Source organism: Caloenas nicobarica, chromosome 2 (genome assembly GCF_036013445.1).
Source record: "Caloenas nicobarica isolate bCalNic1 chromosome 2, bCalNic1.hap1, whole genome shotgun sequence".
Classification (NCBI taxonomy): Eukaryota; Metazoa; Chordata; class Aves; order Columbiformes; family Columbidae; genus Caloenas; species Caloenas nicobarica.
This window is the reverse complement of record NC_088246.1, coordinates 164,735,418-164,757,369: the sequence shown is the minus strand read 5'-3', so window position 1 is coordinate 164,757,369 and position 21,952 is coordinate 164,735,418. Positions and strand designations below refer to the sequence as shown.

Below are 21,952 nucleotides of genomic sequence, written 5' to 3'. Positions count from 1 at the left end.
ATAAAGAAAACAAAATAAAAATGAAAATAAAAAAGAAATAAAATAGAAATGAAAATGAAAACTAAACTGAAAAATAAAATCAAAATTTAAAATGACACTGAAAAATTAAAAATAATGAAAATGAAAATGACACTGAAAATCAAAAAGAATGAAAAAAGAATACATTAAATGTAAGTAAAATGAAAATAAAAATGAAAGGGAAAAAAACCTAAAAATGAAAATGGAAAATAAATAAAATAGAAAATAAAGAGAAAACAATAAATAAAGTGAAAATAAAACAGAAAATAAAAATAAAAGTAAATTATAATGAAAATGAAAATAAAGAATAAAATAGAAACAAAATTAAAAATAAGTAAAATTAAAATGAAAATAAAAAGAAATAATAAATTAAAAATTATAAATATAAAACTACGAACATATTAAACGAACATGAACTAAAACTGACGATAAAATTAAAAATGAACATGTAAACGAGGACCAGATGCAGCGTGACGAGGCCGGGGCCGGTGGGGCCGGGGCCGGTGGGGCCGGGCGCGGTCACTGCTGACCGGGGTGTCTCTGGGGGTCTCTCCCCGGTGGCGCCGGTTTCACCGCCGGTGACACCAATCCAGCGTGAGTGACACCGATGACATGAGCTGACACCTGCGCTGCGGACACGGGCACCTCTTGTCCCCCAGCCTGGGGATGCACTTGTACACGGGGCTTTCTCAACCACCTTGTGGACACCTGCATTGGGGTCATCTTCTCCTGTCCCCAAGCTGGGCAGATCCACCATGGCTCCATGTAACGACGGTGTCCCCAGAGGTCCCTCTGGGGCAGCCAAAAACCCGGGACCTCCTGGACCCCACCTTTGACTCATCCTCCTGGACCCCACCTCTAACTCATCACTCCAAGCTGGCACCAACCCATGGACGTGGGGCTGCCCAACTCTCCAACCATAGTGGCCACCAGGCACCTTCTCTTCCTGTCCACAAGGTGGGCAGATCCACCACAGCTCCACGTGATGCTGGTGTCCCCAGATGTCCCTCTGGGGCAGCCAAAAACCCAGAACCTCCTGGACTCCACCTCTGACCCATCTGGCGCCCACTGCAAGGTGGCACCAACCCATGGGACATGGTGCTGCCCAACTCTCTGGCCATGCTGTGGTGTCCACCAGGAAGCATCTCCTCCTGTCCCCAAGCTGGGCAGAGCCGTCACAGCTCCACATGATGCCGGTGTCCCCACACTGTCCCCTGGGGAGCTGAAGTTCACCCAGGACCTCCTGGACCCCACCCCTGCCTCATCCACCACCCACTGCCACGTGGCACCAACCCACATGACATGGGGTTGCCCAGCCTTCCAACCATGGTGGCCACCAGGCAGCATGTCCTCCTGCCAGACTCATGGCAGATCCCCATGACCCTGCCAGATCAGGTCCCATCACCCCTGAGATGGTACCAGCGGTGAAGGAACAGGGATGGCTGAGCCAAGGACTGGAGAGAGGCACCTACAACTCCCACCTATTCGGGGTCAAATCGCCAAAACCATCTTGGGAGTTGTGTCTCCTTCCAGCATGGGCTTTTTTTGGATGCAAAGTTACTTGAGAAGCCACAAGAAGGATTTGGAGATGGTGACAGTGAAATCATAGAATGGCTTGGGTTGGAAGGGACATCTAGAGGTGTCCTCACAGGCCACGAGAAGTCCTGGGACCTCTCGCTGTCCCCAACAGAGGTGACTCTGAGCCTGCAGCAAAGGTGTCAAAGCTCATTTCGTGTTGGGTCTCACGCTGGATTTCCGTATGCCAGAGAGGAAAGACCAGTGGTAAAGCCACTACCACGCTTCTTGGACCTCCAGGAGTGCTGTTGGATGAGTTCCTCACCCACCTTTCAACAAGGACACTCATCAATATGAAGGGGAAAGGAACAAAATAATAATAATAAATACATAGTTTGCAATGCCAGCAAGGACAAAACCACCAGGGCGTGGTTTCTCTCTTACCTTTAGTATCGTTCACTGGATCCATGTGCCTGTAGATGTAGCCTTCTAGGTAGGAATGAAATTTGGGAGTGGGTGGGAAAAAGGCCAAACAAATGGCCATGAGCTCCCAGCCCCGGGCTAGGCTCTCGTAACGGAAGTTCTCGGTGGTCTGTCGGCACAGTTGGATGTAGAGCTCGTCTCTCAGACCCTGCATGCTCCAGCCTTTGGTGGCGATCTCCAAGGCCACGTTGAGTTGGTCCGTCTTGGCCCGCCGGTCCCCCATGTACATCTGAATCAGTTTAAATATCTCGCACGCCTCTTTCTTGACGTTGCGGTCGTTGGTCATGATCATGGGTTTCTTGATGGACTCGCTGCTCCAGGCCAGCATGTTGGCGATGGACACCTTCCTGCGGAAGAGCCCTTGGGTGTGCTTGTTGAAGTGCTTGGAGGCCCAGTTCTCAATGTCCGTCTCCGAGGAGGGCTTCCGCAGGTTGAAGGTGGGGAAGACACAGCTGGCGCTAGGCATCATGTTCCTGGTCTGTCTGCTGCTCTCGAACTGGGCGCAGGCACCGAGATCCTCCGACTAGGAGACAACAGCCAGACAAGCCAATGTTACTAACAGCATGGCCACACCACCAACCAACCAACCAACCAACCAACCAACTAACCAATGAACCAACAAACCAACCAACAAACTAACCAACATATCAACCAACAAGCCAACCAACCAGTCAACCAACCAACCAACAAACCAAACAGTTATCCAATCAACCAACCAATGAATCAACCAACCAACCAAGCAATGAACCAACCAACCAACCAACCAATGAACTAGCCAACCAACCAACAAACCAACCAACCAACGAATCAACCAGTCAACAAATCAACCAACCAACAAACCAAACAACCAGTGAACCTACTAACCAACAAACCTATGAACCAGTCAAACAACCAATGCACCAACCAACGCACCAACCAACCAATGAACAAACCAACCAGTCAGCAAACCAATGAACCAACCAACCAGTCAACAAACCAACCAACCAATGAACAACCCAACCAACAAACCAACCAACTAACAAACAAACCAACCATTGCGGAATCAAGAAGTTGCCTCACGCAAGCTGTGTCCTCTCCAAGGAGCCTCTCCTCAATCCTACCATGGGCAGGTGGAGCTGGCCCAGCACCAGCTGCCAAGGCAGGTCATGGCACCAGTCAGCATCGGCAGGGAGGGGACCAGTGGAGGGGTAAGAGAAGCCACCCAAAAGCCGACACGCTGGACACCCTTCGCGCCTGGCATCCTGGTCACTGAGGCTTTGCAGTCATGGACACAAGAAGCTGGTGGTCACACGAAGGATGCAAAGGGCACTCACCTATGACCAGTCCTCCGAATAACCCCAAGAGCCATGTTCAACCATGGTTCTCCAGTGGCCACGTGCCCAGGAGGAGGCTGGTGGCTCCTCCAAACAACCATCAAAATGGCCATTGTTTCTTTATATCCCACATGCAGAGGGACACAAGCTGCCCAAGATCTCACCTGCAGAGCACCCAACTGGGAAGGACCTCTGCAGATCAGTGTCCTTCCATGACTGGAATCAGCACAGCTTATGGATGTCACCTCAGGAGGTGGTGGGACACTCAAACAGCTGATGACTAGCACGAAGAAAGGCAAACAAGGACACTTAGGATGGACGGTTCCCTGGTCCTGCAGCCACCCAACATGGCTTCATCACAAGTGTGATGGCCAGGCCAGTGTTACTGGGGCTTGGTGGCCCTGGGGATGTGACCCGTGGGCAGGTGGGAGGTAAATCTTTCCCTTGGTAGAGAAGGACATGCCACACTGTCCAGAGGTGATGTTGTCATCCCCACCACATGCAGGGGAATTGAGTTGGTGGCCACGAGTGGGGATCGTGCATAAGGTGACCTTGGTGGTGCCATGACCTCGGGGTTGGGCTTTAGGTGAGGAACACTTGAAGAAAAGCAGGACTCAGAACCAAGGTGGAAAGAGCCAGGGCCACGTGGAGGTGGCAAGTCCAGGAGGGGACATGGAAGACAACCAGGGCCACCAGAGCTGCTGGTAGATGCCTGAGCCTCAGCTTCTTCAAACAAGTCAAGTTTTGTGTCTCCTCCCTCAACACCTAGTCCCTTCCCAGGATTGAGGTTTCCTCTTTCCACTGATGTTGCTCAGCTCCTGTCTTACACCGTGGTGACAACAGCAGGGACCTGGCCATGGGGACACAAAAGCGTCACCCCTTGAGGGACCTGGCCCCGATGTTCTTATGGAGGCCACATCATCCAAAAGGTCCTTCTGTGTCCTCCAACCTGCTGGTCAGCTGAAGGCACATGGGGCTTTCTGGGTGGAAGGAGAAGTGGTGTTTGCTTCAAGGTGTGTTTGCTTCTTCCTCTGTGTCCATTGTTGCTGTGGCTCTTACAAAACAGGTCCACAAGCTGGGCCACCACCACGTTGTTCATCCACAGAACCCGGGGAAAAACAAAGAGGAAAGCTCAAGGATGCTGTGGGGCAAGGAGGTCGTGGTGCCACATGGATGGGGCTCAGATGCGTCCCAGTGCGGGGCCAATGTTGGTGACACGGGGCATGTCCTCATCGCTTGTGCCACCCCATCAGGTCTCTTGTGCAAGCCTCTCCTCCACCAGGTCTCCATATGTCCCCACATCATCCCCAGCAGCGTTTTGCTCCCATTTTCTTCTCTGTTTCTGCCCCATCTTCCTGTCGTGGTCAGTGTGATCACCCTCCAAACCAAATTAAAACCACATGACAATCATCAAAGGATTTGGGTTGGGAAAGACCCTCAAAGATCATCTAGTCCAATGCCCTACCATGGGCAGTTAGATCAGGTTGCTCAGAGCTCTGTCCAACCTGACCCTGAACACGTCCAGGGATGGGGCAACCACAGCTTCTCTGGGCAACTTGGGCCAGGGTCTCACCATCTTGGTTGGAAATCTCTTCCTGGAATGAGTGTCCATGAGCTTGACGACAACATCAGCAAGGTCAACCAGACAGAAACACCTGGGAAGAGGAGAACAGTCCCACCACGTCCTGAGCTCCATGCAGAAGGCACCACAGGATCACTAATGGTGGCAGCTCTCCCTTCTGGCCAACCTGAGCATCCAAAGCAGATTCTGAGCTCTCCAGTTTTGGGTTTGAACCGCCTCATGCAGCCACCGAGTGCTTGAGGACACTTGTGCACGGGGAAGTTTCTTCTGCTGCCCTTGAATGCGACATCCCACTGATTTCCTTACATATTCCCATGGGCATAAAAAAGCATTTTTCCAGATTATTTGCTGTTTCCCAGGTCCATGTCCAGGGTCTCTCTCCTCCTTGCTGAAGTTTGATCTTCCAGGCAGTTCTCCAGGTCAGAAATCCATTTTGAAAAAGCCATTATAGCTTTTTCTAGCAACCTCACATCCATCCTTGATGCATCCAAAAGCAGATGCCTTCACCTCCTCACCTCCTCGATCCATCTCTGGGCTCCTCTGGCCATGGGGACGTGGGCACTGCCATGGTCTCCAGGACAGGGGCAGCTCAGTCCCAGGGAGGGAACAGGCAGCTCAGAGCCTTGGGAAGCAGATCCTGGAAAGCTGGTGGGCTTGTGGCTGCTTCATCCCAAGGTTGTGAGGGACCAGCTTGCTAAGGAGCAACTTCTTTGAGCGACCATGTTACTAAGGACCAACTTCTTTGAGAGAACAGCTTGCTAAGGATCAACTTTGAGGGACCAGCTTGCTAAGGACCAACTTTGAGAGACCAATTTGCTAATAACCAACTTACTAATATTTGAGGGACCAGATTACTAGGGAGCAACTTAAAGGGATCAGCTTGCTAAGGAACAACTTCTTTGAGGGACCGCCTTGCTAAAGACCAACTTTGAGGGACTGGCTTGTTAAAGACCAACTTCTTTGAGGGACCACCTTGCTAAGGAGCAACTTCTTTTCAGAGTTACTGGTGGACCTGGTGATGGCTTCAGCCACCACCTGGATGGCTGGAACTGGGGTGGTGGCTCAAGACCCCAATTCAAACATGGCGCTGCCCATTCCTGCTCACCATGAAAGCCACGGGCCAGCGGTGCTGCTCCAGCACCTTGAACCACTACGGTGGGAACAACCTGGTGAGCAAACCCTCGTTCCTGGCAAAGGAACTCGTTGAAAACCAAAGTAGGTGGAGAAAGTGGAAAGGGGATGGTGTTCTCAATGCTCTTAACCCACTCTGGCCATCTCCCCTTGCACTGCAGAGGTGACATTCCTGCTCACATCTCCTCCAGCAGGATGGGGACCAGAGGTGGCATTTTGGCTGTCCCCAGCATCCAGCACTCTCAGAGGGTGCTAGGGAGCCTGGGTTGAGCCACCATGGGATGGCTAAGAGCCATCTCCTGCACCACCATGTGTGAAATGCAAGGAGATGAGTTTCTGCAAAGCACATGAACCTCACCTCGGGGATGGGTGCTTGGAGCTCCCCTGGGAGGCGGTGGTTGCTCGGGATCTACACTGGCTTTACAAGAAGGAGATTTCACCAAGAGGGTGGTGGGGACAGCATGCGGTGTGGTCTGTCCAACCTGGCACGGCACCCGAGGAGACACCAAGCGGTGGGCCAGGGTTGGTGACACAGGGCTTGTGGTGATGCCCCCCCAAAACGCCGAGGACATCCCCGAGGACGTTACCTGAGATGGATGCAGGTATGGCTCGGGGGAGGCCAGGTTGGTCTGCACGGAGACGCTCTTCTCCAGCAAGATCTGAGGGAAACCCAACTTCTCGAAGGTGTTCCTCTTCCAGTGCTTGTTCTCCTGCTGCGCCAACGCCTCATCCTCGCTGAAGGCTCGCACCACGGGACCCGGCATGGGCAACGGGAGGGCACCGTCACTCTCATAGCCCGAACCGTCCTTTTGGGAATCCCAGCTGCTCCGTTGCTTCATGTGGTAGTGGGCTTGCTGGGCTTCCCAAGCCAGACGCGCCTGCGCCAGGAAGGGCTCAGGGAAGCCCCGCGCCACCTCCGCCTCCACCGCCTTGCTCTCCGTACGGTTCATCGGTGACCTGTTGGGTCCCGGGGTGGCTCGTTCCTCACCCAGCATCTGCTCGCCCAACACCTCCCGGTCCCCTGAGCCGTCCGTGGAGGAAGCATTGGGGTCGTGGGATAGGGATGGTTTTCGGCTTTTCCTCTTTCTGGTGGAGGGCGAGTAACCGGTGGAGGACAAGGTGTCCTGTTGGCTGGACCACGACATGGAGTCCTCACCCTGGGCCACCTGGCCACCCGTTGGGCCAGGGCAGAAGTCGGGTCCCTCCATGCTGCTGTAGTCACCCGATTTGATGTCCAAGCGTTGGTCCCGGACCAGGCAGGGGCTGTGCTGTAGCGAGTAGGACCCGCCAATGGGGTTGGGGGAATATTTGTGCCTCAACCCCGTCTTCATCTTGGGGCTGGAGCCCGACTGCTCAACGTAGACCAGTTGCCTGACGTACTCCTTGCCGGCGGGGCTGTACTCCAGGCTCATGAAGCGGTCGGGACATTTCTGTTTGGTGAGCACTAACTGCTGGTAGGGGGAGTTGGAGCCTTGCTTGGGCGACTGCAAGAAGGGGTGAGGTTTACGGATGGGTGATTTCTGCGGCGAGCCGGCTTTGTAGCTCCCGCTGGCTTCGTACTGCATGTCCACGGGGGGTTCGTCGTAGATGGGAGCCTGGTACTCCATGGGGGGTTCCTCGTAGAGGGGGGGCTCGTAGGCGTAGCGGGGCGAGGAGGGTTGCGACTCGCTGGAGTGTTTGCGGTGCTGGGCTTGAAGCGGGGAGCAGAAGGAGTCCCCTCGGCCGAGCAGCGGCGAGCAGCTGCCCACGTGCTCAGCCCTCTTCAAGAAGGGTGACTGCTTCCTCTCGGGGAAGAAAACGGAGTTGTCGGTGTCGGGGGCGAAGGTTTGGAGGTTGGGCGACTGTTGTCCCCCCGAGGGTCGCCGTGAGCGGGTGCCCGGTTGGTTTTCGGGTGCGTAGCCGTTGCCCTGGTGCATGAGGAAGCTGGGCTCGCGGTCGGTCACCTTGATCAGCATCCGCTCCTTGGTGCCGGCATTCCATCGCAGGGATGATGTCCTGTGGGGAGAAACACAGTGTCGCTGTCAGCAAGCGAAGCCTCCTGGGCCAGACACCCCCATGTCGCTGTCCTGGGCCCCTCTGGAACCAGAGCCCAAAGGATGGACGTGCTCAAGCACCCCAAGTTCATCATCAGGTGAATCTTAGAATGACAGACTCATAGAGTAGTCTGGGTGTGAAGGGACCTTCAAAGCTCATCCAGTGCCACCCCTGCCATGAGCAGGGACATCGTCACCAGCTCAGGTTGCTCGGAGCCCCATCCAGCCTGGCCTGGGTTGTCTCCAGGGATGGTTCACCCACCATCTCTCTGGGCAACCTGGGCCAGGCTCTTACCACCTTCAGGGGCAACAATTTCTTCCTCATGTCAGTGATGGAGAGACCAGGGCATTGCCACTGTCCTAGATGCAGCAACGCCAGCAGCCCCCAGGGTGCACGAAGGACATGGCGGCTGGAAAGCCAAGCCCCAAAAAGCCATGACACCCCTTGGAGCACATCTCAAGGAGACAACCCTGAATCAGCCCTCCCCTCTTGTTCCTTGGAGCTCTTGGAGCCAAATGGTGATAAAGGAGAAAGCAAGGCCACCAGCTGGGGACAAGCGTTGGGGCAGACATACATTTGGGACAATTTCAGGGGTATTTGGGGACAAAGTCCTTGCAGGGAGCGGGGACTGACCCCACCACGATCCCCGCCTGGGACCGCCCCCTTGCTGGGATCCCTCATCCCAAGGTGAGAAGGAGAAGCCAGGTCCCACCTCTCCGGTCTCTTCTTGCTTTCCATTCCTCGTGGCACCCAGAATTAACCCATCCCACCTTCTCCATCCAGCCCCTCACCGGGGATTAACACCCTCCTCAGGTTCCGGGCTGAACCTGGGTTATGCTAAAACCAGGAAAAAATAACAATCTCCAGCATAATTTAAAAAGAAGTTGAAGGCAAAAACTCAGCCAGAGATGCTAAATAGCTCAGGAGGGGCTTGAAAACACAACCCCAACCTGTGCAGAGATGTCCCAGCCCCACAAAACATGAAGCCCCATTGCCTGGGACCGCAAGACCGTGGGGCAGCTACTTCTGGCAGCACCAGAGTGGAGCAACCAATATGCTGGAACAGGGAGTGGAGGGACAAACAACCAACTTCCTAAACCCACACGACACGTGGACACCTTGTTCTCCAAAGGGATGGAGCACGAGCATCACAGGAGGTGGAGCAGCAGTTGTCTTCTGTCCCCTTCATTGCCCAAAAAGAACCCTTAGGGCCAGCCCTGGATGGGATGAGCATCTCAACATGGTTGTGAGAACAGGCACGATGCCCACGGAGAGGCAAATGGGACATTGAGCAACGGTGGCAGATGCCCAACGGCTTCCTTTTCTTCATCATTGAATCATTTTGGTTGGAAAAGACACTCAAGACCATCAAGTCCAACCGTTAACCCATTCCTGGCATTACCCCCTGTCCCTGAGAACCTCATGTCCGTCTGTCCAACCCCTCCAGGGATGGTGACTCCAGCACTGCCCTGGGCAGCCTGTTCCAATGCCCCACAGCCCTTTGGGGAAGAAATTGTTCCCCAGATCCAACCTCAGCCTCCCCTGGCGCAACTTGGGCTGTTTTCTCTTGTTCTGTCGCTTATGGTCCCCAAGTGATGCTCTGCACCCCCCTGGGCTTCAGCTCTTCCACCGTCCCGGTAACAAACATGAATCCATCCCAAAGCCAGGTGTTTTAACCCAAACCCAGTGAGAGCACCTCTTAATTCTTGGATTTGTAGCTTGCGCTAATATTTCAGACAGCAGCCTGCATCTGGCAACAGCAGATATGAATAAACCCCCCTGCCAAGCAGCCCTGCCCATCAAACCATCTAGCCAAGGTAGAGCTTTCAATCAAAATATTAAGTAATGGCAACCAATAAACCTGAAAGCTCCATCATACCGCCCTGGATTATTGCTAAACACTAGGCGTTGCGATGGGCTAAATTGTATTTTCTGCCTGCAAAAGGAATATTGTGAAAGGCCTTTTTTTTTTTGCAGCTAAATCGCTGCAGCCGCCGTGCTCGCGAGCAGTTCGGTTACTCCAATAAACGAAAACCAATGCTGCTGGGGAGGAAAATGAGCCCTGCTGAGGATTTCCACCCTCCTGGCACAGGAGCAACTCTAGAAATCCAAAGTATTTCTGTTATCTCTGGCTTGGCACCGGGTTCCCTTTGCTATTTTCTCCTCGCAGGGAAAGGCAAGATTTTTACCTTCTGACTCTGAGGATGTTTCCGTGACAAACCACTTCCCAAATCCCTCTAATCTCCTATCGGTGAAATCAATTGCTTTGCAAATTTGCATAATTTCTGTGGACTGAAGCATTGCGTTTATTTAGGGGAGGATTTCCCCAAAGCACTCCGGTGACTTATGCTCTTAAATCTCCCCGACTGCTCATCACCCCCCTCCCCGATCTTCTTCCAGCCTTTGGAAAGTCAAGGGCATGATGAGAGGAGAAATCTCTGACACCATCCCATACACTCAAATAGAATTATTTTGATGCCGGCAATAATTACAGCTCTATTTACCTTCAAAACAGCCGTGACAACCACAATTATATTTTATGTTCACGATTTCTACCGCGATGCCTTTAATGCAGTCGATCGGCAGCTACAGTAAATTGACGCAGGGCTGGGAAATAAAAGCACAGGTCACAGATGTGCAATTATTTTAACAGCATCGTTCTGGCTTTTAAATGAATGACATGGAAACGCTTCTCCAAAGAAGATTTGAAAGCAAGAATATTCACAAGATCTACCTATATATACATATTTTTTCAAGATATGTTTGCTCATCCCGGTGTTTTTTAGACTTTGCAGATGAAGACTATAATTTAGCACTAGGATTAAATGGGTTTTCATCGTTCGAGGGGGAAAAGTCCTTAATTTGAATGATTAATTCAAATATGTTGGTTTCCAATGTCCTGTGAGTGGACCGGGGTTTGCGTCTGTTGAAAAGCACAGGATGCCCGGGCACCCCGTCACCGTCCCGCCATGCAGCCATGTCCAGGTGATGTCCCCAAGCTGTCCTCACCATCCCCGTGCCCTTCCTCACCTTCCTCCTCCGGCCGCCGGACCCGGGCGCATCCTCTCCCCGTGACTTTTCACCGCCCTCCTGAGCTTAACGCCTTTGAGATCCCCCCGTGTGATGCTAAACTGGACCGACTGCATCTTCCCGGGGATGGGGATGAAGGATGCGGCACAACCGCCCTCTCCTCCCCGCTGGGTACCAGCGGCACAGCCGGGGATGGGCGGCCCGTCGTGCCGATCGCATCCCGCTGTGGAACCCCGGGGTCGGCGATGAGCCGACGTCAGAAAAAAAAAACCTCCCTGTACCTGGCATGATGCCCGACGATGCTCCGGCAACACTAATATCTTCCGGCAAATGCAGGCGAAGGTGGGCAGAGCATCTCCGCAGCAAGCCTAGGAGATGTCTGGGCTTCTGACTGAAGCTTCTGATGATCCCTCCTAAATTTTTCCAGCTATGAAACTGGCTTTAGAACAGCTGTCCAGCCTCTATAATCATGCAAAAGCTGCCAGAAAACTCAACTTTTTGACTAATTTATAGCTAAATTAGGGAAGAGAGGACTAAAATCATAGAGTCATAGAATTGTTTTGGTTGGAAGAGATCCTGAGATCATTGAGTCCAACCCTCCATCCCGAAGACTTCATTGCTCTCTATCTGAAACTGTTGTTGTTCACAAAAATGTGTACATACAAGATTACATGCTTACAACGTATATCAATATCCCAGAGCTTTGACAGTACCTGAAATTTTAAGTTCCATGTTGCTTACAGCTTTTATGAGATTAAAAAATTTAAATTCCTCATTGCTTACAGCATTTATGAGACTAGGGGTCACTGCAGGTGTGCCCCAACCCCATCATGGTCTCTCCAACCCTTCTACACTTGTAATATCTGTTCCCGTCTTCATCTACACACCTGGAAATCTACACATCCTCTTTGGATTTCATTTTTAAGAAACCTGCAGGTATGGTCAAAACCAGTTCCTACGGAAACAAGATGAAATCTGCATCGTTCGGGCAATAAAATGGTTATTTGGAGCCAAGGGTGAGCACTGAAACATCTCTTTGATGGGGAAAACCAAAAAGAGCTGCAATGTGAAGAGGTTTTACACTTGTCAGGATCAGGAGGAGATGAGCTGGTGTCCCTGCTGGTATTCATGGACACCAGATGTCACCCACCGCTCCCGGTGGGACAGCTGGTGGCTGATGGCTCCGGATGGAGCCACGTGGCAGGAGACCAGCTCCACAACCTGCCAACCCCTTCCCAGGCTGATCTGGGACTTGGTTTTTGATCTGGGACTTGGACTTTGATCCTGGGCTTGGTTTTTGATCCAGGATTTGGTATTTGATCCAGGACTTGGTCTTTGTTCTGGACGAGACCACCCAACCATGGAGGAACCATGGAGAGGATGCAGCATTACCACCAACCAGACGATGTCAGAGCTGCCCTTTATTTTCCGTCTCCTGCTCAACACCAGTGGTGGGATCACGAGGAACATTTGATGGGTACAACAGGAGACGCGGGTTTTTCTGGAAGCTGAACATCAGGCTGGGTCGTCTTGAGAGAAATTCAGAGCGATGGGAAGGCTGAAGCTCAACCTAGAGCCCGTCTCTGTTGACTGCAAAGCTTGGGTTGAAGGGTGTCTAAGGTCTCGCAAGGCTCCTCCGCACACAATTTCATTCTCCAACTAGAATATTACTGAAGGGTTGATACCTGTGACCAAGATAAGCGAAAGCTGCCCTGGCTAAATACCTTTTTTAAAATTATTTTTTAATGAAAGGAGAAGGCTACAGCATTCGGGGATTGTCCGATCCCTTTTCTCTGGATGCCGCTATCTGATTGCTTTTAGCTTCAGGCCCACAACACCAAATCTTTACGTGAAATATCTCCCACGTTCACTGCCCGAGCGCTTCTAACTCCTCCTCTCTCAGAAAAGCTGCTCCCAAGGCATCTGCTCTAATTAGCAGCAGCGGAAGATGAATCAAGACAAGAGGGAGATAATGAGCCTTTCCGTCCCCCCCACCTCATTCAATAGCCCAGAATTTTTCATCCACCCTTTTTGCAGTAGCAAGGGGAAAGAAGAGCTCTGAGACACTGCTGACATGACGAAATCCCTCGTTTTTCGGTGAAATAGCTTCGGTTTCTGAACATCACATTAAGTGGAGCACGGTGTGGTGGACAGTTCTGCAGTCCACCCTGCACACCCTAAATTAGAAGCCAAGAATCCATAGTGAAGGGATTTTGTCACCTGTAGCTAATAAGCAAGTGCTGAAAGGAGCTCAGACGGCTGTTCATGGTGAGCCATGGGCTGGTAGGTCATTGCTGAACGTCTGTTTGACCATGCTGAAGGCCAGGTTGACCATGCTGAAGGCCAGGTTGACCTTGCTGAAGGTCAGGTTGACCATGCTGAGGGTCTAGATTAGCTTCAGTTACCTACCACTCCTGGCCACAGCATCCACCTTGTCCTTTTGGCTAGTGATCAGCAAGATCTCAAGCTACATGGGGTGAAATAGTCACAGCTTCTGAACATCACGTTGAGCAGAACATGGTGTGGTGGACAGGTCTGCAGCCCACCCTGCAGACCCTAAATTAGAAGCCAAGAATCCATAGTGAAGGGATTTTGTCACCTGTAGCTAATAAGCAAGTGCTGAAAGGAGCTCAGATGGCTGTTCCTGGTGAGCCATGGGCTGGTAGGTCATTGCTGAACATCTGTTTGACCTTGAGGAAGGCCAGGTTGACCATGCTGAAGGCCAGGTTGACCTTGCTGAAGGTCAGGTTGACCTTGCTGAAGGTCTAGATCAGCTTCAGTTACCTACCACTCCTGGCCACAGCATCCACCTTGTCCTTTTGGTTTGTGATCAGCAAGATCTCAGGCTACACGGGGACAAGCCACGGTGACGGGGAGGTCTCCATCGAGCTCTCCATGATCAGTCTCATTAGGAACTGACCGGGAGGAAGCACAAGATCAGGATCTGCCAAGCTGGCAGATGCTCAACACAACCCGTCCTGGCAGCAATCAGGGCTGCTCTCCCCTCCTCAGATGGACGATTAAACTGATCACCCGAAACAGCCTGTTTTCTGAAACCCAAATGTCACTGAAACAAGACGATGTTTTTCTTTTTTCTGAGAGGGAGGAGGGAACATGGAGAACGGAGAACAGAGAAGCCTTTGTCATGAAGAGGAATCAGCTGCAAAATACAAAGTGAGCAGAAGTGACATTTCCTTAAATAGCAGATCAATAGGAGATCTGCTCTCTTTGTCTCTGTAAGCATGACAACAAGTTCCTACAATGGTGATTTTTAGCTCTTGCCCATCCCGAGCAGATTGCACATGCCCCGGCACACAGCCCTCCCCAAAGCTCTTCATCCTCTTGGTATTTCCAAGCTGAATCATTCATGCTACGAACACCCCCGGGCTCAGTCTGTGGCTTGGTGTCACCTCCTCCAGCTCTTCCCCACCGGCAAGATCTCTCCTGCCTCTTTGACCAGGCTCTGGGACATGATCGGCCACCTACCAAGGACTATGACAAGACAAAGATGTTGGGTGTTGGGGCAACATGCCAGTTCATTCCTCCTCCCACGGGATCACCTCCACCCATCCTAGGAGATGGGTGACTTTGAAGCTGTTGATTGCCACCATAGTCGCCACAAGGCTTATTGAGTGACTCCTCTTAGAGAAGAGCTTTTGGCCATGGAGCCAAGCTAGACCTGCTGCTCTGGTTTGTGTTCGAGCCATCAGCAGCACGTTGGCTTTGAAGAGCAGGTCCTGGAAGCTGAAGGGTGGCTGTTTGCTGGAAGCTCTTCAGCAGGAAGGGTTTCTTGGCTTAGAGGGACACTACAGGTGCATCGCTTGGTTTTAAACTCAAAGAGAGGAGATTCAGGATGGACATGAGAGAGAAATTGTTGCCTCTGAGGGTGGTGAGAGCCTGGCCCAAGTTTCCCAGAGAGGTGGTGGATGAACCATCCCTGGAGACATCCCAGGCCAGGCTGGACGGGGCTCTGAGCAACCTGAGCTGGTGCAGATGTCCCTGCTCATGGCAGGGGTGGCACTGGATGAGCTTTCAAGATCCCTTCCAACCCAAACCATTCTGTGATGACTTGGGCACTCCACATGCTGAGGATGAGGATGGTGGCTCACTTTTCAGAGCAAGATGACAGTTTGATGTTTGGCTGAGCTAGGAAAAAGTGCAAGGCTGTGGCAAAGAGAGTGGAGGAAGCTGCTCCCAGCTCCACGATCCAGGCTCCGAGTTATATTTGAGAAGGAAACACCAGCTGTTTCCTTCTGAAGAAGAAGGAAGAGACGGGGATTGTCTCCTCTCTGTCTCATGGAGACTTAGAGGACTTCGGGGCAGAAGTCCCAGCCCAGGAGGTTGCACCACAGCGGTACATCCAAGAATCATAGAATGTCCTGGGTTGGAAGGGACCCACAGGATCATCGGTTCCAGCTCCTGTCCCTGCACAGGACACCCCACAGGTCACACCGTGTGTCTGAGGACGTTGTCCAGTCTCTTCTTGAACACTGTCAGGTTGGGGCCAGGACACCTCCCTGGGGAGCCCGTTCCAGTGTCCAGCACCTCTGGGTGAAGAACCTTTTCCTCATGTCCAACCTAAACCTCTCCTGGCACATCTTCCTGCCATTCCCTGGGGTTCTGGCATTGGTGACTAAAGAGAAGAGATTGGCGCCTGCCTCTCCTCCTCAAGAACAGTGATGAACCCTCCAAGTCACTCTTCAATTTTGCTTCAAAATAGAGGATTTTAATCTCATGGTTCTCCAAGGAATCACTGGTATTAGTCACTTCTAAAGAAACCAGATAATGGATTTACGTCTAAATATCAGGAACGGGCACATTTATTCAGAGATGCCTTAAGCTGTGGTTTTAACTCACAGTCGTGAAAGATGAAGCCTGAGCAGAACGAGGCGGCAGATAAATCGAGCAGCTGGCAGCAGCACGTGTCCCCATGTGGGACAGCTGGGATGGCCACCGCGGTGCTTCTGTGGGGCAGGTGTCTCCTCGGCCAGCAAATGGCTGTGGGAACACTTGAGATGCATTTTTGTCATGGCTGGAAGAGGAATGTGGCCTTGCAGCCGCTGTGGCTAAAATTGACATTGGCGGTGAAGGGAGTTTCAGCCCGGAGATGCTGAGATCCTGTCTCCAGGGTATGGGCTTCCTCAGGAAGCCTGGATGAATCCAGAGGTTGCAACCAGAAGGGGTTGGAGACCTTCTCCTTCCCAGTCTCACGGCTGTATTTGTTCCCACATACCAAGTGCACGGCCAGCTGGCAGGACCCACATTCAAAGTCTGGTGTGGTGGCTCCTCACCTCTGTCCCAGGCTTCTTCTAAGCTCCTACAAGTCAACTCCTGAATTTGGTACCTGGCTTCACACAACCTCTTTGCCAACAGTGCAAATGAAACCCGTCCCCTGCACCTGTGTGAAGGCACCACGGCACCAACAACCACCTCTGCCCAGATGGAGAAGGGCTGAACATGGCTGGTGCAAGAGTTGGACACCAAACACTCCCATGGCTGGAGAATGGATCTAGAAACATCTGGAGCGCATGACCCATGTAAGAGCTAAGAGATGAAGAGAACCATAGAAAGTTGGCCAACTGCGAGGTTGCCCAGCAGACAAACACACAACCAACTCCTAAACCTCCAGTGCCTGATGGGCCACATGAAGCTCTGTGGAGCTATCAGAGAGATGGTGCCAGGTCTTTTGGAAACCAACCTCAATTTTCTGCTCAATTCCATCCTTGCTTTGCTAGACAGTCAGCTATGAAGTGACTCCTGTTGACCATGAGATGTTGAAAACCACAAGAAGATCCAAGACCTCTTTAAACTCTCCTGACTGGGAAGGTCCAGGACAAATTGAGGAAGGCCATGTCAAGACGTCAAGGATCCTATGGAGATGAAGCAGTTGCTGTCCTGCTCTCCTAACATGTCCTCAGCAGAAACAGGATCCACTCCTCCCTCCCCATGGGTTGGACATCCTACTTCTCTACCAAACAGACAAAGCCAGGGCAGAGCTGGAGATACAACCAGGCACCAACACGAGTTGCAGTGGGTGGCCATGGCTTCTCCAGCTCTGAAGAACACAATGAGGGTTTCTCCACAGCTTTGAAGCATGCATGTTGCCATCACTGCAGTTGGGAGGAGAAAGAAGGGGTGGACAGGCAGGGCAGCAGCAAATCCAGGCCCTGAGGAGCTATTCCAGCTCCTCCACTGCTGGAGGACAGTCCACTGGTCACCTCTGCTTCCACGTCTGACCTAAGAGACCTCAAGGGTGGGTGTCAAGAGGATGGACCAGATTCTTTTCAGTGGTGCCCAATGATAGGATGAGGGGCAATGGGCACAGACTGAAGCACAGGAGGTTCCATCTGAGGAGGAGGAGAAACTGCTTCACTTTGCGGGTGCCAGAGCCCTGGACCAGGCTGCCCAGAGCAGGTGTGGAGTCTCCTTCTCTGGAGACATTCAAACCCGCCTGGATGCGACCCTGTGCGATCTGCTCTGGTGACCCCGCGTTAACAGGTGGGTTGGGTTGGATGATCGCAAGACATCACTTCAACCCCAACCATCCTGTGATTCTGGAATTATTACTGTCAGAACAAGCCAAGCCAAACTGGAAGTGTCCCTAAGAGACAGACACTCCATACTCAAGTGAGCAGATTTCTCAACTTCTTCCAGAGCAGAGGAACCTACAGCAGGGACCAGGGCATGTTTTTTGGTCTGGTTCTTCTGTTTTCGGCAAGTTTCCAAGAAATGAACCTCCCATTTCCCATGGTGCAGGAAGGGAGAAGAGAATCATTAATGCTTTGCTGCTGTGCTCCATGTCCAATATGTTGCATTTCCCTCAGCCAAGAAGCTCCAACATTTTCCTGGTGGCCACAAAGCCCTGACCACCTGCACGTGGTACATGACATCCACCCAATCAGCAGTATGGAACAAAGAAGGTCACAGGAGCAGGGCAGCTTTGTGCAGGGAGAGGAGAGAAATTCAGAGGAGCAAGTTGAAGGTCTCTGATCTGAAGACGGGCTCTAGCAGCCTTGGACACTGCACACATTGACTGGCCAACAAAGGGACAACAACAGAGACTTGGGATTTGTCCCATGTGGGAAATAAGACTTATTGACAAAAACAACTGCATGGATTAGCAGAGCTCAACCCTCTCAAGAGGATGATGGTAGAATCAGGACCTGATGATCTTGAGGGTTTCTTCCAAGCAAAACAATTCTATGATTTTATGAAAAATGAGGACATTAAGCAACTAGGCTCCAGGAATCACAAAGCAGAAGGAATAAAGAGGAAAGGGTTAAGAATGCCTATCGTAACTGCCTGTATTGATGGGATTTGGCTTTCCTACAAATGCCTTCTAGACAGACGGACCAAGATGTCATCCTCTTAATGACACCCACTAATCTTCATTCTATTAGAAAATCTCTGGTAGCGGTTGGTGGCCGGGAGTGCCGAGCCAGCGCTGTCAAGGAAGTGGAAAAAACCCCTGCCTGCTCCTGGGGCGACCCAGGCAGCTGATCCCCAATGCCACAGGACCTCTCCCCCATCAGCCAATCTCCTGCTTCTCCATCTGCCTGGACACGAGGACAGCTGTCCCCTCACAAGCCATCTCGCTCCCACACTTTGTCCAAACATCTGTAAGTCCTGCAGCTTCTCCTTTCCCACCCAGAGGGGAGGAGGTGACAGATGCCCAGAAGGGAATAAGCCACAGCCGAGGTCTCACCAAGCTTCCTAAGCCACCAGAGACCTACTGACACATCGTGTAACTCAAACCTCTCTCCCTCTGCCAAGTCCATTGTCTGTCCACCTCTTGGCCTTCAAAGGAGGCAACATGCACCTACCATGGCTTTGAGAAAAACCTGTGGGACTAACACAAGACTTGGGGAGGAGGAGAGGGTTAGAAGGACCTGAGAAGGTTGTTGGGCTGGAGACCTGATCTCCCACCCAATGGTGAATCCTCCAGGATCATTTCATGAATGATGTTTGGAAGTGGCTGGATCTGGAGGAGCTGGGGCAGTGTTGCTCCAGTGGAAGTTCTCAAGAGCTCAACCCACTCCACCATGGAGTCTTTAAAGCTCTGCTTGGGTGCCAGCCCATTTCGCAATCACCACCTCAGTGCTGGCATAAAATCCTCGAATCCCAGGTTGGACGGGACCACAAGGATCATCTGGTCCAAACTTTCTTGGCAAAAGAAGGGCCTAAACAAGCTGGCCCAGCACCATGGTCCAACTGAACCTTCAAAGTGTCCAATGCTGGGGAATCCACCACTTCCCTGGGGAGATTATTCCAATGGCTGACAGTTCTCTCAGTGAAAAATTTCCCTCTTGAGCTCAACCGGGATCTCCCCAGGAGTAACTTGTACTCATTGCCCCTTGTCTTTTCCATGGGACTCCAAGGAGTCTCCATCTTCTTTGTAGCCACCTCTTAAATACTGGAAGATCAGAGGTTCTCCCATCCCCCTGCAACCCAACCAAGGATGCTGGAGCTCCAGCCTTTCCCAAACACCTGTCCCCAAGCATCAGAAAGAGCTGTCTGGACAATGGTCCCACCACTTGGGTCGTGGCCAGTTCAGGCAGAGGTTCCTCAAGGGTCTTCCCGCTCCCACGCGCGGCCGTGAGTACATCCCTCCAAGCCATCCAGTAGCTGTCAATGTTGGGCTTAGAATCATGGAATCATTGAATGGTTTGGGTTGGAAAGGACCTCTGAAGGTCATTCAGTCCAACCCCTGCCATGAGCAGGGACATCTGCACCAGCTCAGGTTGCTCAGAGCCCCGTCCAGCCTGGCCTGGGATGTCTCCAGGGATGGTTCATCCACCACCTCTCTGGCCAACCTGGGCCAGGCTCTCACCACCCTCAGGGGCAACAATTCCTCATGTTTGGCCTGAATCTCCCCTCTTTTAATTTAAAACCAGGCTTCCAGGTGACCTCCCTTGTGCCACGGGTGCTGCTCACCACCATCCCCTTTCGCACCCTCTGGGATCTGCCCAACCTTGGTCCACCCAAGGAAGAGCTGCCAGCCAAGCTCTGGAGAAGCTGAAACCAAGACGCCTTTGTGCAGGGGGATTTTCAGGATGTGCCATGCATTCTTGTCCTTAAAATTAACCCTCATTAATATGAAATTATCCCTGACATCACGAGGTCTTCGATTTCAGCTTTGATGAGTGCACGTGGCACCCGCATGGTTAAAAATAAAACAAAAAAAAACGTGTCGGCTCCTCTCTCCATCGCTCAGCAGCCCCCAGACAGAGGGCACTTGAGACCCTGTTCTCCCAGAAGCCAGTCCACTCTTGGCTAATTAAGCAAAGCTGCTAATTAGCTTCCTGGCTGGAAGTGGTCGGGGGGGAGGGCGGGAAGGGCTGTCGGGTTTTTACAGGTCGGGATGATGGAGCCATCTCCTGCAGCAAAGCACATGCTGATCCAAACAGGTCGTGTGTGCAAATCACAGTGAAATTTAATATTTTAATTGCTTGGGTGGCCACGGGGACAAGCCAGCTGGTGGATGGGGATTGTTGTCCCTAAAATCCTCATCGTCCCTCGTCTCTGCTTGCAGTTCGGAGCCGGCACCGTCACCCAGCTGGCAGCGGGTCAGAACCCATCGGTGCCAAGTCACTAACGCTGTTTGCAGAAAAAAAATGCTCAGGATAGAGAGCGGTGTGTCCTTGTCACCACTCTGTGTCCCTGTCACTGCTCCGTGTCCCTGTCACCGCCCCGGGTCCCTGTCACCGCCCCATCTCGCTCCTGGATACAGGCTCGGCTCCCAACTGAAGCATCTTCAAGGCAAACCCTGTTTCCAACCCAAACGGATGATCCAAAGCTGCCAAATTCCACTCCCTCCCACTCTTCCTCACTCTTCCTGCCTGCAAACAGGGAATTGCATCCACCCAGCAGATGCTTTGGGGTCCTGACTACTCTCTAGGAGACACAAATATGTTCCTCAAAGCCATCAACATCCCCAGGAAGCTGAACAATTCTTTCCACTAAATAAATGCAAATGCTTCTGCTCAAAAAATAAAGCCCCAAACAAAACAAAAAACACCCAAGCCATAAAAATCGTGTGAAAATAATGTAAAGAGATCACCTACATAAATTCAGATTTATTCCTAATTGTTTTCAAGCCACTGAGCCTCAACCATGTTGTAGAAGGTCCCTGCTCAGCCTTGTCCCCTGCTGATCATGGCTGGACCCTGGGCTGTCCCCTCACCTTGTCTGATGGAGACTCCATGGAAGTTGTCACTGTCACCAACCCAGCCCACGTGGGTACCTTGGGATGGGACATGAGGAAGACATTTTTGAGAGCCTGGCCCAGGCTGGCCAGAGAGGTGGTGGCTGAACCATCCCTGGAGACATCCCAGGCCAGGCTGGACGGGGGTCTGAGCAACCTGAGCTGGTGCCAATGTCCCTGCTCATGGCAGAGGTGGCACTGGGGGAGCTTTAAATGTCCCTTCAAACCCAAACCATTCTACGATTCCATGATTCTTTGCTGTCCTTGCACTCGGTTCTCGGCTTTCTGTCCTTTGTGGAGCCTTTACTTTCGCCACAATGTCCTTTGTAATAATGAAATTAGGTTTAAGGACCCTAGTATGTTCAAGTATTTCAAGGTTGTCTATAAAGAAGCTGGAGACTCCCTTTTTACAAGGAGTCCCATGGAAAAGACGAGGGGCAACAGGTACAAGTTGCTCTTGGGGAGATTCTGATTTGACACAAGAGTGAAATTCTTCACAATGAGAACAATCAGCCATTGGAATAATCTCCCCGGGGAAGTGGTGGATTCCTGAACATTGGACACTTTGAAGATTCAGCTGGACCAGGTTGCTGGGCCAGCTTGTCTAGACCCTTATTTTACCAGGAACGGTTGGACCTTTGA

General features: G+C 51.8%; 1 protein-coding gene across 1 annotated transcript in view; it reads right to left on the bottom strand.

The window, feature by feature from the left end:
- Nucleotides 1-21,952, bottom strand: part of ARHGAP39 (Rho GTPase activating protein 39) — a 134,500-nt gene that overhangs the window by 9,271 nt on the left and 103,277 nt on the right. The window contains exons 4-5 of the mRNA XM_065629692.1: nucleotides 6,630-8,037; nucleotides 1,978-2,539 (exon numbers count right to left, since the gene is read on the bottom strand). Of these exons, the coding sequence (XP_065485764.1) occupies nucleotides 1,978-2,539; nucleotides 6,630-8,037 (1,970 nt within the window). The remainder of the gene's footprint in view (nucleotides 1-1,977; nucleotides 2,540-6,629; nucleotides 8,038-21,952) is intronic.